Source organism: Mandrillus leucophaeus, unplaced genomic scaffold (genome assembly GCF_000951045.1).
Source record: "Mandrillus leucophaeus isolate KB7577 unplaced genomic scaffold, Mleu.le_1.0 Scaffold576, whole genome shotgun sequence".
NCBI lineage: Eukaryota > Metazoa > Chordata > Mammalia > Primates > Cercopithecidae > Mandrillus > Mandrillus leucophaeus.
Window position 1 is genome coordinate 377,773 of NW_012106208.1, and position 14,199 is coordinate 391,971.

The following is a 14,199-nucleotide window of genomic DNA, read 5'->3' on the forward strand; positions in this document are numbered from 1 at the left end:
TTGCAGGTGCCTGCCACCACGTGTGGCCAATTTTTGTATTTTTAGTAGAGACAGGGTTTCACCATGTTGGCCAGGCTGGTCTCCAACTCCTGACCTCAAGTGATCCACCCGCCTCGGCCTCCCAAAGTGCTGGGATTACAAGCGTGAGCCACCGCGCCTGGCCAGTGTTGGGCTTTTGAAAAGTATGTGCACCTATTACTTTCCTACCAATAATAAATAGACTATAAAACAAAACAAAAATTAGACAGTACAAAAGGGCATACAATAAAAATTACATCTCCTTGTCCAGGGGCAGCCAACTGCTGCTTCCAGGTCCTTATGGATATCTTTCCGGATCATGTGAGAGCCTACACATGCCTTAGTTTCCCAGGATTGTATAAATTAAAGCATGTTAAGGATTTGGAATTGTGCTTTAGATGCATGACTGCATTTAATCCTCACCTCACAGGAGGTATTATCATCCTCCTCATTTCACAGATGAGGGAACTGGGGTTCAGGGAGGTGATAAAACCTGCTCAAGGTCACGAAGAATATCAGTAGCAGAGCTAGGACTCAAACCCAGGCAATCTGGCTTCAATAGACCTACACTATTAACTTCCTTGGCCTTTACTGGGAGATGGGAGGTGCCAAGGCAGGAAGTAGGAGCTGACCCCCACCTCGTCCGCGGGACTTGGCTCCCGGCTTCACAATCCAGATGTTGCGATCCCCTTCCATGTCTATCTGGGGTACCACGGCCCGCAGCTGCTGCAGGATGTCCTCACAGCGCTGGACCTGAGTGTCGAGGTGCCTGAGTTCTGCCCCTTCGCTGTGGGGAAATGATGGAACTTGGGCAGGGCTGGACCTGGGACATGTGGGTGGAGAGGGCAAGGGGAGATATATTCCACCACCCCCCACTGTCTTCCAGGCAGCCTCGGTCACGCCCTCCCTGCAGATATCCATAGGTCCCTCCCAAGCCTCCGGCCCCACCTTCAAGCCACCCCTGAAATCCTAACCTCCCCAGACTACAGGAAAGGGAAAGGTTGATAAAATTCCATTAACTGCAAACCACCCCCTACTCCAGCACTCCACCTGTGCCACTCCCCTTCCTATTACATTAAAACTGTCTTTGACAGAATTTAATCTTTCCAGTTCCTAATGATAAAGCACCACTATGTGCCAGGCACTGTGACAAGGGCTTTCCATATATTTTCACTAATCCCCTCAAGGCCCTGCCAGGGAAGTATTACTGATACCCCACCCCCTGCCCCCCGACTTTTTTTTGTTTTGTTTTTTGGAGACAGGGTCTTGGTCTGTCACCCAGGCTGAAGTGCAGTGGTGAAACCATGGCTCACTGCAGCCAGGAACTCCTAGGTCCAAGTTTCAGCCTCCCAAGTAGTTGGAATTACAGGCATATGCCACCACATCCAAGCTAATTTTTATTTTTGGCAGAGATAGGTCTTATTATGTTACCCAGGCTGGTCTTGAATTCCTGGCCTCAGGCGATCCTCCTGCTCAGCCTCCCAAAGTGCTGGGATTGTAGGCATGAGATACCACACCCGGCACTGGTCCCATTTTAGAGAAATGTAAACTGGGCCAGGCACGGTGGCTCATGCCTGTAATCCCAGCACTTTGGGAGGCGGAGGCAGGCGGATCACCTGAGGTCAGAAGTTCGAGAACAGCCTGGCCAACATGGCAAAACCATGTCTCTACTAAAAATACAAAAATTAGCCAGGCATGGTGGCAGGTGCCTGTAATCCCAGCTACTTGGGAGACTGAGGCAGGACAATCACTTGAACCAGGGAGGCAGAGGTTATAGTGAGCCAAGATCCCGCCACTGCACTCCAGCCTGGGCGGGTGACAGAGCAAGACTCGGTCTCAAAAAAATAAAATAAAATAAAATTAAATTAAATTAAAATAAAATAAAAAGTAAACTGGGCCGGGCACAGTGGCTCATGCTTGTAATCCCAGCGCTTTAGGAGGCCGAGGTGCGCGGTTCACGAGGTCAAGAGATCGAGACCATCCTGGCCAACATGTGAAACTCTGTCTCTCCTAAAAATACAAAAATTAGCCAGGCGTGGTGGTGGGCACCTGTAATCCCAGCTACTCATTATGTATTTTTAATTAATTAAAGGCTGAGGCAGGAGAATCGCTTCAACCCAGGAGGCAGAGGTTGCAATGAGCCGAGATCACACCATTGCACTCCAGCCTGGGCAACAGAGCGAGACTCCATCTCAAAAAAAAAAAAAAAAAAGTAAACTGAAGCTTTGAGAGTTAAGGGACTTACCCAAGGCCATACACTGAAAGCTGAGTGGTACAGCCAGGATTCAAACTCTGTCCTGTCTGATTCCTCCATGCATAGGTGCTTTTTGGGGTTCATTCCTCTCTTAATCTGCGCCTAATATTGGCTGATACAATGTTAGCCTAATTCCTTTCAAGCACATCTATATCACACCTCTTCTTGCTTTTCTCCCCATCATTTACCCCCACCTGACACATCTGCTTATTTGGTTATTGTCTGAATCCCCTAACTAGAATGTAAACTCTGTAAGAGCAGCAACATTTTTTGTAGTTGTTCTCTGCTGTAATCCCCATCCCCAAGCACCACACCTGGCACTCAGCAGGTACTCCCTAAAAGTTTGCTCAGTGAATTAACGGTTGGCTCAGCAAGTACTTTGGTAGGAGCCTGCCTCAGCAACTGGGCTGCACAGACAGGGTTTCATGGACAAAGAGTGACCCTGTTCTCTACAGGACAGAAAATGTCCTGAACTAAACCAAGTCACAAAATACTCCAGATGGCTACCTCATCCAGACTCTCCCATTTCTTTCCTTCTGAATGAATAGGACGGGAGCCTCCTATTCAGGGGAAGCTAACTCTGTAACACTTTAGCATCTTGAATGTCTCCAGTCATGGAGAACTTTCTCTTTTTTAAGGAGGAGGCAGCAGCCATTGGGGCAGTGCCAGGAACAGGTACAGCAAGATGCAGGGGGCTAGACAAGGTCTCCCAGCAGTACTCACACCTATGTCCTGATAAACTTTTCTGTGGTCCGTAGCATGAAGCATCTGTTCAGTAATCTGTGATGTGGCCCAGGAAAGTATCACACAGGAGTGTAATTTGAAAAAGTATATTCGACATGACAATATGATTTTATAGTTAGTGAAAAGAAAAAAAACAACAGTATTTTAATGAAAAGTCAACCTTGATGAAAACCTGGCTGGCTTAGTTCTTAAAATCCAGGATTCAAACAAACAAACAAACAAACAAAAAACTGGGTGGCTTTTTTTTTTCGAGACGGAGTCTCGCTCTGTCGCCCAGGCTGGAGTGCACTGGCGCAATCTCAGCTCACTGCAAGCTCCACCTGCTGGGTTCATGCCATTCTCCTGCCTCAGCCTCCCCAGTAGTTGGGACTACAGGTGCCCACCACCATGCCTGGCTAATTTTTTTGTATTTTTAGTAGAGACGGGGTTTCACCATGTTAGCCAGGATGGTCTCGATCTCATGACCTGGGTAATCCGCCCACCTCAGCCTCCCAAAGTGCTGGGATTACAGGTGTGAACCACCGCACCTGGCCACTAATTTTTGTATTTTTACAAAAGATGGGGTTTCACCATATTGGCCAGGCTGGTCTTGAACTCCTGAACTCATGACCCACCAGCCTTGGCCTCCCAAAGTGCTAGGATTACAGGCGTGAGTCACTGCCCCGAGTGGATTTGTTTTTTAAAAAAAGTTGAGAAGCATTAACAGTAAATATTGAATGAATTAGGCCAACCAAACAGAACAAAAAAACCCACAAATTTTTGTTTGTAGGCCCACCAAACAAAAATCTGCCAGGCCTGGTGGCACATACCTGTAGTCCCAGCTACTCAGGAGGCTGAAGTGGGAAAAATCACTTGAGCCTGGGAGGCAGAGGTTGTACTGAGCCAAGATTGCACCACTGCACTCCAGCCTGGGTGACAAAGTAAGACCCTGTCTCAAAAAACTAAACTAAACTAAAATATTGAAGGAATGTATGAATGCTGGTCATTTGTACTGAACCATTCAACACTGTGTACGTCTGTTATATGATGCAATATTTTATGTAATCCCGACTTTAGAGAGATTCCTATAGCCCTCTAGAACCTGCCCCCACACACCAGAAATAAAAAGGACTCGTGCTTCATGACTAATGTTCTAAGTCTCGAAAATTCTTTTTTTTTTTTGAGACGGAGTCTCGCTCTGTCACCCAGGCTGGAGTACAGTGGCACGATCTCGGCTCACTGCAACCTTTGCCTTCCGGATTCAAGCAATTCTCCTGTCTCAGCCTTGGCCTCCCAAAGTGCTAGGATTACAGGCATGAGCCACCGCCCCGAGTAGATTTGTTTTTTTAAAAAGTTGAGAAGCATTAACAGTAAATATTGAACGAATTAGGCTGAGTGCAGTGGCTCACACTACTCAGTGGCTCCTGAGTAGCTGGGATTACAGGCATGTGCCACCAGGCCAGTTAATTTTCATATTTTTAGTAGAGATAGGGTTTCGCCATATTGGCCAGGCTGGTCTCCAACTCCTGACCTCAAGTGATCTGCCCACCTCCGCCTCCCAAAGTGCTGAGATTACAGGTGTGAGCCACCACGTCTGGCTGCCTTAATAATTCTTATTTTAAGATGGGTAGCTTTACATTTTCCAGTAGCTAAAGAGAAAGTATTGGGTCACCTAAGTTATTTCCTGACATTTAGAAAAGATGCAATGAATTACTTGCTAATGACGTGGATCTGCTGCTCATGTCATTCATTAGTTCTTCGGTTTCCCCTATTGAGTAATTAAATCTGTCAATTTCTTTCCATTACCACCACCCCAGCTGAGATTCCTAGCACTCCCACTTGGCTTCCTGCAGGTCTCAAACCTTGAGCTGTGTCCCGGTTGAGAACAGGGGCTACGCTTCATTTCTGGTACCTGGCACAATGCTTGGCACATTGGAGTTGCTCAAAAAATGCTTACTGTGTGTTCTGCCTTCCAGGCTGTTCTCCCTCCAGTCGCTCCTGCATGCTTCTCCTGAATGGAATCTCCCTAAAGCAGCACCAGGCTCACCTTGATCCTCCCTTCCCCCGCCTGAGAACCCTTCTCCAAAGTGTGTTCAGAAAACACTGCCCCAGGCCAGGCGCAGTGGCTCACACCTGTAATCCCAGCACTTTGGGAAGCCGAGGAGGGCGAATCACGAGGTCAGGAGATCAAGAACATCCTGGCTAACATGGTGAAACCCCGTCTCTACTAAAAATATAAAAAATTAGCCGGGCGTGGTGGCGGGCGCCTGTAGGTAGTCCCAGCTACTCGGGAGGCTGAGGCAGGAGAATGGCGTGAACCCAGGAGGCAGAGCTCGCAGTGAGCCGAGATTGTGCCACTGCACTCCAGCCTGGCGACAGAGCGCGACTCCGTCTCAAAAAAGGGAAAAAAAAAAAAAGAAAAAAAAGAAAGCACTGCCCCTCAGGATGCTTGGTGGGAGGCAGGGCAGGGTGGGAGCCTACAGAGAGTATACAGGATACACTCTGTAGGCTTACACCACCCAGAGGTTCTGAAGAGTACTGCCCCAGGGAAGCCTCTTTAATTAACTGCTTAATCCAGTGTTTTCCAAATGTGATGGACCACAAAAGCCCTTTTTCCATAAAATCTATTTACTTCCTGGAGAATTAACATCCATACAACACACACTTTGGGCAATGTGCTGTCCATTTGGTGGCACAAGCCATGCTCTTAGAGACTATGCTATGCCAAGAACCAAGAAGAGTGGCCCAGACCCTATCATGGAGGCAGTGGGAGTCCTTGAGGGTTCCCGAGCAGAAGAACAGCAGGGTAAATGAGCGGGAGGCTTGGGGAAGGGGTGGGGGCTGCCCGAGACAGAAAGGGCCTGTCCCTAAACACCTGCCCACAGCCCAAAGTCCCAGCTGCAGGGGACTCACTGGACCACTTGGTAGTAGCGCTGGAGGAAGAGGGACCAGCCCTCAGGGGTGAGGTACAGTGGGGCCTCCAGGTCCTTGTCGATGTCCATGTGGGCCAGGTTGCTAAGGTACTCCTCGCACGCACACAGAGCTTCATCCACAAACTCTGGGGACACCAACACTGGGTTTTTCTCCTGTTTCTTGCGCTGCTTGTCTCCTGCACATAGGGAGGGGCCTGTCACGATCCCATATCCAGGCAGGTAACCTGACACATGCCACAGCCCCCATTGTCCTGAGACCTGTCACTTACATGCGGCCCAGCACGTACCTAGATAGATCCCTTACTGCCCTGGGATGTGTCACTTAGCTGAGGCTTTGCTCTAAATTCACTGCAACTCTAGCACTTGCCCCTGGCTCCCACTGTCCCAGGACCTGTCACTCACTTAAGACTCTGCCCTAAATGTCCCCAAGTCCTCTGACAGCACCTATAGCCTCTCTGGCCCTGGGACCTGTAAGACACCTGAGGCTCTGCCTAAAATGCACCTGGGAGCCTTGGCCTATGTGAACCCAGTTATACATGAATACCCCTCCCCCACGTCTGACACAGCTTCTTAAGTCCACACACCAGAAATCCAGACCCACTCCCAGAATCCTGACACAGAGCTACAACCCTTAGCCCACAGAAGCACTAACCTCTGTGTGCACTGTTATTGCACAAGGCCCTGACACACCTGAAAGTGATTACAGAAACTGACCCTTCAGAAGACCCCCACGCACATCCACAGACCTGACTCACCCGGAACATCGCAGTGCACTGAAGACCCTGATATACAGCTGAGGCCCTCAGACCCCTGCAGCCTGACCTATACCATAAAAGCTTAAGCACGGGGTGTCTAGCCACACCCGAGGCCCTTTTACCCCTTATCCTGGCACACAACCAAGCCTTCCCTGTACGTGACACATGCAAGAGACAGCAATGGGGAGGTCTCCCTCTGAAGAGGCAGGGATTTTCCTCCTTCCTGGAGAGCTGCCTCTACTTCCCTGAATCCCTCACTGATGGGTCCCTGGATTACAGGACTAGGAGCCTGGAGGCACGAGCTAAATCCAGAAAGGGAAAGGGCAGGCAGTGGTTGGGCTGGCATGCAATGATAGTGAGGGTTCCTCTGTGTCCCCCTCCACTCCAAGCTCTTCCTTATGTTCAGGCCTAAGCTGTTCTCGGGCCATGTGTAAAGCCCAGTTTCACTGCTTCCTCCTCCTCAGAGACCTGAGCTCCTCACAGGCAGGGACGGACCATGTCTTCTTAGTCTCCCCTCTCCAGGGTGCTTGGCCACATGCCAGGCCCACGGGAGGGCGGAATGAGGAGTGGATCAACTAACAAATGGATGGGAAGACAAGTGTCTAGGTACCTGGGACAGAAAAATGGATGAGTGGATGGACTGGAGGACAGATAGGTAGTAGACAGGAGAATGGAATAGCAGGTAGGTAGATGGGTAGATGGATCTGTGGAAGGATAGGTAGGCAGGGAGTGGATAGATGGATGGGGAGTATGGAGCTGACATCAGGTAGATGAATGAAGAGATTAACAATGGGTGACAGGTGGGAGGATGGAAGGATGAATGGAAGTGTGGGTGGGTGAATCGGTAGATCAGGGAGTGGGTAAATAAGTGGGTACACAGGTGAATGGATGAGTGGATGGATGGATGGATGGATGGATAGATGCATGGATAGATGGGTAGATGTGAATCATACACAGATGTGTGAATGAACCAGTAGGTGGGTGGATGAGTAGATAGGTAGAAGGGCAGATAGGTGGAAGGGCAGATGGGTGGAGGATAAATGGGTGGGAGAGTGGAGGTAATCACAGTACTTACCTGAGGCCTCTTCCTCTACTGCCTGGATAGGGTATGACTTCCACTCAGACTTCACCACCAGCTTGAGAACGTTGCGGGCAGCTGTCAGCCAGAAGTCCTCTGCTCCCAGGCCAGGGGATACCCTGCTCAGCCCCTAGGCTTGAGGCCTGTTCTGGTTCCAGAACCTGATCATGACTTGCCCCATTTTGGATCCAGAACCTGACTCTACCTTTTCTGACTCTAGAGCCTGAGTTTAGAACTTGCTCCTGTTTCAGGCCATGTGCAGTGGCTTATGCCTATAATCTTAGTACTTTGGGAGGCCGAGGTGGGTGGATCACGAGGTCAGGAGAACGAGACCATCCTGGCTAACACAATGAAACCCCGTCTCTACTAAAAATACAAAAAATTAGCTGGGTGTGGTGGCGGGCGCCTGTAGTCCCAGCTACTAGGAAGGATGAGGCAGGAGAATGGCATAAACCCGGGAGGCGGAGCTTGCAGTGAGCCAAGATCGAGCCACTGCACTCCAGTCTGGGTGACAGAGTGAGATTCCGTCTCAAAAAAAAAAAAAAAAAAAGGACTTGCTCCTGTTTCAGTTGTGGAACCAGACCCCAAATCTGACCTGACCTGGATCATATTCTGCCTTCAGAATCTGGCTTGGACCCATTGTCTGATTTATTTCTTCTGTTCATCACCTACTTTTGATACTTATTCTATCCTGAGAATCAGACTATGTCATATTTCAGATTTTGAATGTAATTTAAACCTACCATAGAATCTGGATCCAAATTCTAACCTGAATTTAGAACATATTGTGGAATTGGAACCTAGTCTGCCTTAGAAACCCAAAGCCTGCAGCCTTTTTTGGAACCCAATTCAACAAGTGGAACTTGATATAAGCCTGGAATCTGTTCTGGATTCCAAACTCAAGGGACTGACCAACTTTTAGAACCGGCTCTAGAATATAAGCCAAGCTACCTGAGCTTTTCTGGAGGTCAGAGTTGACCAAGCTAAGAGGCTCATTAAGGGAGGGCACATTAGGGAAGGATAAGGATTGAGGGTGGAAAAGGAAATCTGCTGGGGCAGACGAGGACATGAAGAGAGGCCTGTTGCTCTCCAACATGAGCCAGAGCTTCAGCCCTGCTCCGTCAGCCTGAGGTCCAGGCATGGGGCTGGGGGTCTCCTTACCTATGAAGGCTTTTTTGTCATCCTCAGCCCCCAGGCGGTAGCAGCGTGGGAAGAAGGAATTGGCATCAACCTCATCAAACCACGGCAAATTCCGGAGATTGAGACATAGACCCACCTACGGAGTTAGTGCTGAGAGGGCAGGGCGGGACTGCCCACACTCAGCACACACCCAGAAAGCTCAGAAAGACCCCAACTGGATATGCTCTCAGAGCCTTGGCCCCACTTGCAAGGTCTGAGTTGCTCACATCTATCACCATATATTTGCCTGGGCAGCGTCCTTTGCCAAGAATGCCTGACGTCCCTCCTGTCCACCCTTTCACATTTTTTTTTTTTTTTTGAGATGGACTCTCGCTCTGTTGCCCAGGCTGGAGTGCAGTGGCGCGATCTCAGTTCACTGTAAGCTCCGCCTCCCAGATTCATACCATTCTCCTGCTTCAGCCTACAGAGTAGCTGGGACTACAGGCACCCATCACCATGCCCGGCTTATTTGTTGTATTTTTAGTAGAGACGGTGTTTCACCGTGTTAGCCAGGATGGTCTCGATCTCCTGACCTGTGATCTGCCCGCCTCGGCCTCCCAAAGTGCTGGGATTACAGGCGTGAGCCACTGCGCCTGGCCCACCCTTTCACATTCTTAAAGAGCTGCCAAGGCCAAGCGCAGTAGCTTACACCTGTAATCCCAGCACTCTGGGAGGCTGAAGTAGGAGGACTGCTTGAGGCCAAGACCAGCCTGGGCAACATAGCAAGACCTCACCTCTTAAAAACAGAACAAAACAAGAGCTGCTTCTTCTAGAATCCTTCCTAACCCACACCAATAATATAACGGCAGGTCATTATTATAAAGCCCTTCATCCTTGCCACAATCCCAGAAGACAGTCCTTACTGGTATTCTCACTGAAAGATGAGAAAACTGAGGCTCAGAGAGGTGAAGTCACTTGCTAAGAAACCCAGGTAAGGCTGGGCATGATGGCTCATGCCTGTAATCCCAGCACTTTGGGAAGCTGAAGTGGATCACCTGAGGTCATGAGCTCAAGACCAGCTTGGCCAACATGATGAAACCCCATTTCTACTAAAAAATACAAAAATCAGCCAGGTGTGGTGACACGCACCTGTACTCCCAGCTACTCAGGAGGCTGAGGCAGAAGAACTGCTTGAACCTGAGAGGCAGAGATTTGCAGTGGGCAGAGATTGCACCACTGCATTCCAGCCTGGGAGACGGAGTGAGACTCCACTCAAAAAAAAAAAAAAAAAAGAAACCCAGGTAAGACAGAATGGGTTCATTAGCCAGATATCTTCTGCTTAGGAGGTTAAGAGTCTGCTTGCTCACTATCATTGGGTTTGGTGATTGTTCTACCTCCAGACCCCTTTGAATGCCGGAGCCCATTTTAGTCACTATATCTACACATGCCAGATACGGTGCAGGGGCTGGATTTGAACCAGCCAGATGCTGGTCAGACTCCAAATCTTCTGAATTATATACTTCCCCTTGCCCTGAGAACTTCCTCTTACTAACAAGGAGAGCAGGGAGGAGGGCTGCCAGCCCAAGGGCGGGGAGTTGGAGGTTGCCCTGCCTGCTCCTCTAGGGAGCCCACCTTTGTGGTAAAGGAGCCAGCCCGGGCGTAGTGGTTTATCATCTGATCCTTGGAGAGGAAGCGACAGTCGAGCACATCCCGCCGAGTGGTCCAGATGAAGTAGGGGGTCTCATTCTGAACCATGCGGGACTGGGGAGACAGGGAGGAGACAGAAACACAGAGGCCAGTGTGGGTAGCAGGGCCTAAGGCAGCCTCTCCCTGCCCTGCTGAGCAGGGTGGGTGAACAGGAAGGAGAGGATGCTTCCAAGGTGGACTCTAACCCACACATCATCTTTGTGTAAGTCAAGATTTCTCTTCCTCCAGGGCACAGGTGGGCAGAGGCCAAGCCAGCCTTTCAGGTTCCTTTTGGCCTTAGGGATGCCAAAGACTCCCTTCTGCCTCCCTTTGTCACTGCTTAAGGTGTCCTATGAGGCTTGTCATTCTCAGCCCCCAGGCGGTGGCAGCGTGAGAAGAAGGAGTTGGCATTAGCCTCATCAAACCACGGCAAATTCCAAAGACTGAGACATAGACCCACCTATGGAGTTAGCCTCTGAGGAGGCAGGGCCCCTAAGGGTGTCCCCAAGCAGTGACAAAGCTGCACAACTGAATGTCACACTTTGTTCTGGCCCATGGTCATCAGTGACTTGCCCAGGGGCAGGACGGTGACTCCAAGCTGATGGGCACACAGCCTGTGACAAAGGCTCTCTCATGGACCCCACCTCTCTCCATCCTTCCTACAATTCTGGGAGGTGGGATAATTATTCATAACCAATGTCAGCACATGCTGGGCCCTGCTCTAAGCACTTTCCATGTCAGTTCATTCAAGGTTCACCACAATTCTACGTGGTAGGTGCTAAGGTAATCTCTATTTTGCAGATGAGGAAACTGAGGCATAGGAAGGCAAGTGACTTGCCCAAGGGCTCATGAGATTGACCCATATGAAGCTGCCAATATTCAGCCATTCCTGACATAGAGAAATGGCTTTTTTTTTTTTTTTTTGAGATGGAGTCTGATTCTGTCGCCGAGGCTGGAGTGCAGTGGCGTGATTTTGGCTCACTGCAACCTCCGTCTCCTGGGTTCAAGTGATTCTTCTGCCTCAGCTTCTCTAGTAGCTGGAATTACAGGTGTGTGCCACCAGACCCAGATAATTTTTTTTTTTTTTTGTATTTTTAGTAGAGACGGGGTTTCACCATGTTCCCCAGGCTGGTCTCGAACTCCTGACCTCAAATAAGCCCCCCACCTTGGCCTCCCAAAGTGTTGCGATTACAGGCGTGACCCACCACGCCTGGCCAGAAATGGCAATTTTATATAGTTGACCTCAGTAAGTGGCACTACCAAGATGGAAACCCAAGTACCCTCACCTCAACATGCATGTCCTCCACATCATCACACCCAACTCTTTCAGCTTTTTTTTTTTTTTCCAGATGGAGTTATCGCTTGTTCTGTCACCCAGGCTGAAGTGCAGTGGTGCGATTTCAGCTCACTACAACCTCCATCTCCCGAGTTCAAGCAATTCTCATGCCTCACCCTCCCGAGTAGCTGGGATTACAGGTGCCCGCCACCACGCCTGGCTAATTTTTGTATTTTTATTTTATTTTTGAGAAAGAGTCTTGCTCTGTCGCCCAGGCTGGAGTGCAGTGGCGTGATAGCTCACTGCAACCTTCGCTACCCAGATTCAAGCAATTCTCCTGCCTCAGCCTCCCAAGTAGCTGTGATTATAGGCATACACCACTACACCCAGCTAATTTTTATATTTTTTTAATAGAGACAGGGTTTCACCATAGTGGCCAGGTTGGTCTTGAACTCCTGACCTCAGGTGATCCATCAGTCTCGGCCTCCCAAAGTGCTGGGATTACAGGCGTGAGCTACTGTGCCCGGCCTTTATTTTATTTTTTATTTTTATTTTTTGAGACACAGTCTCACTCTGTCGCCTAGGCTGGGATGTAGTGGCGTGATCTCAGTTCACTGCAACCTCCACTTCCTGGGTTCAAGTAATTCTCCTGCCTCAGCTTCCTGAGTAGTTGGGATTACAGGTGCCTGCCACCACACCCGGCTAATTTTTTTTGTATTTTTTTTTTCCAGTAGAGATGAGTTTTCACCATGTTGGCCAGGCTGGTCTCGAACTCCTAACCTCAAGGGATCCGCCCGCCTCGGCCTCCCAAAGTACTGGGATTACAGGCATAAGCCACCCCACTCCGCCTCTTCCAGAGCTTTTTAAGTCCTTCCTTCCTACCTTCACTTACCAAGAGCAGAGGGAGAAGGTGAACTATGGGGTTTTTATTTGAAGGGGGAGTTACCATGCATGGAAGCTGTGCTGGCATCTGGTATGACCTAGCAGAGCTCTGAACCACAGGCCAGATGGGACACAGGCCTGATGTGTCCCTCCCCACTCTGCGGCCCTATCCAGCCTTTATTCACTTATTTCTTTTATAGAGATAGAGTCTTGCTTTGTTGCCCAGGCTGGAGTGCAGTGGTGCGATCATAGCTCACTGCAGCCTGCAATTCCCGGGTTCAAGCGATCCTCCCATCTTAGCCTCCCGAGTAGCTGGGACTATAGGAACATGCCACCACACCTGGATAATGTTTTTCTACCTTTTTTTGTAGAGACTGAGTCTTATATGTTGCCCAGGCTAGTCTTGAACTCCTAGCCTCAAGTGATCCTCCCACCTTGGCCTCCTGAGTAGCTGGGACCACAGGCATGAGCCACCATGCCCAGCTCTATCCAGCCTTTAAAGAAGCAGTTTTTACTACAGATAGGGAAACTGTGGCCCAGAGAAAGAAAGGACTTGTCTGAGGTCACCCAGCTGGACACCAATGCTCTCCCTCTAAGCAGGCAGCCCCTGCTTCATCTTGTCCCCCAGGGCCCTCACCATCAGAGCATGTGTTCCATCTAGGTCATCAAATTTCAGTAAATCATCCAAGTCGAACAGTTGTGGTGGCTGGAACTCCTCATCCTCATCTTCATCCTCTGTGGATGCAGAGGCCAGAGCTGATGAGTTTCCTCTCCCTGCCCCATAGTCCATAAGGCCTCAACCCTGGGACAGTGGGAACCAAAGAAAAGGGACTCAGGAGGGACAGTTGTGGAAAGGGAGGGAACCACTCACCATCCTCAGTGGTGTCACTGTCACCCATCGCTGAGCTATCCAGATCCTTCTGGGGTGGCAGCAGGGTGGGGCCTGAGCGATGGACCATCTTCTTCTCCACCCAGCCCCTCCGGCGCAAGAGACACCGGATCACTGGGTAGCAGCCTTGGATTGTAAAGATCTTCTTCTGCTGCAAGGTGAGAGATGGATACTTCTTCAATAAGTATTGCATAAGTACCAGACATAGGGGATATAAAGGTGAACCAGACAGTATGGACACTGCCATCAGGAAATTTTTATATTCCAGTAGGAGAAATAAACAGACTATAAATAAGTAGAGAAATAAATATGCACGGTAATAATAATAGCAATGGCTACTATTTACTGAGGACCTACTATGTGCTGAGCACTTACACGCATTACTAACAATACATTAGGCATTTTTGTTTTGTTTTGTTTGAGATAGGGTCTCACTCTGTTGCCCAGGCTGGAGTATAGTGGCACAATCGGCTCACTGCACCCTCTTCCTCCTGGGTTCAAGTGATTCTCCTGCCTCAGCCTCCTTGAGTACCTGGGATTACAGGTGTGCACCACCATGCCCAGATTTTTTTTTTTTTTTTTTTTT

General features: G+C 49.5%; 1 protein-coding gene across 1 annotated transcript in view; it reads right to left on the bottom strand.

The window, feature by feature from the left end:
• The window catches only part of TTLL3 (tubulin tyrosine ligase-like family member 3), a 27,601-nt gene that overhangs the window by 10,735 nt on the left and 2,667 nt on the right, over window positions 1-14,199 (bottom strand). Inside the window, 6 exon segments of the mRNA XM_011998578.1 lie at window positions 657-805; window positions 5,909-6,104; window positions 7,759-7,857; window positions 8,923-9,037; window positions 13,362-13,459; window positions 13,596-13,764. Coding sequence (XP_011853968.1) covers window positions 657-805; window positions 5,909-6,104; window positions 7,759-7,857; window positions 8,923-9,037; window positions 13,362-13,459; window positions 13,596-13,764 — 826 coding nt within the window.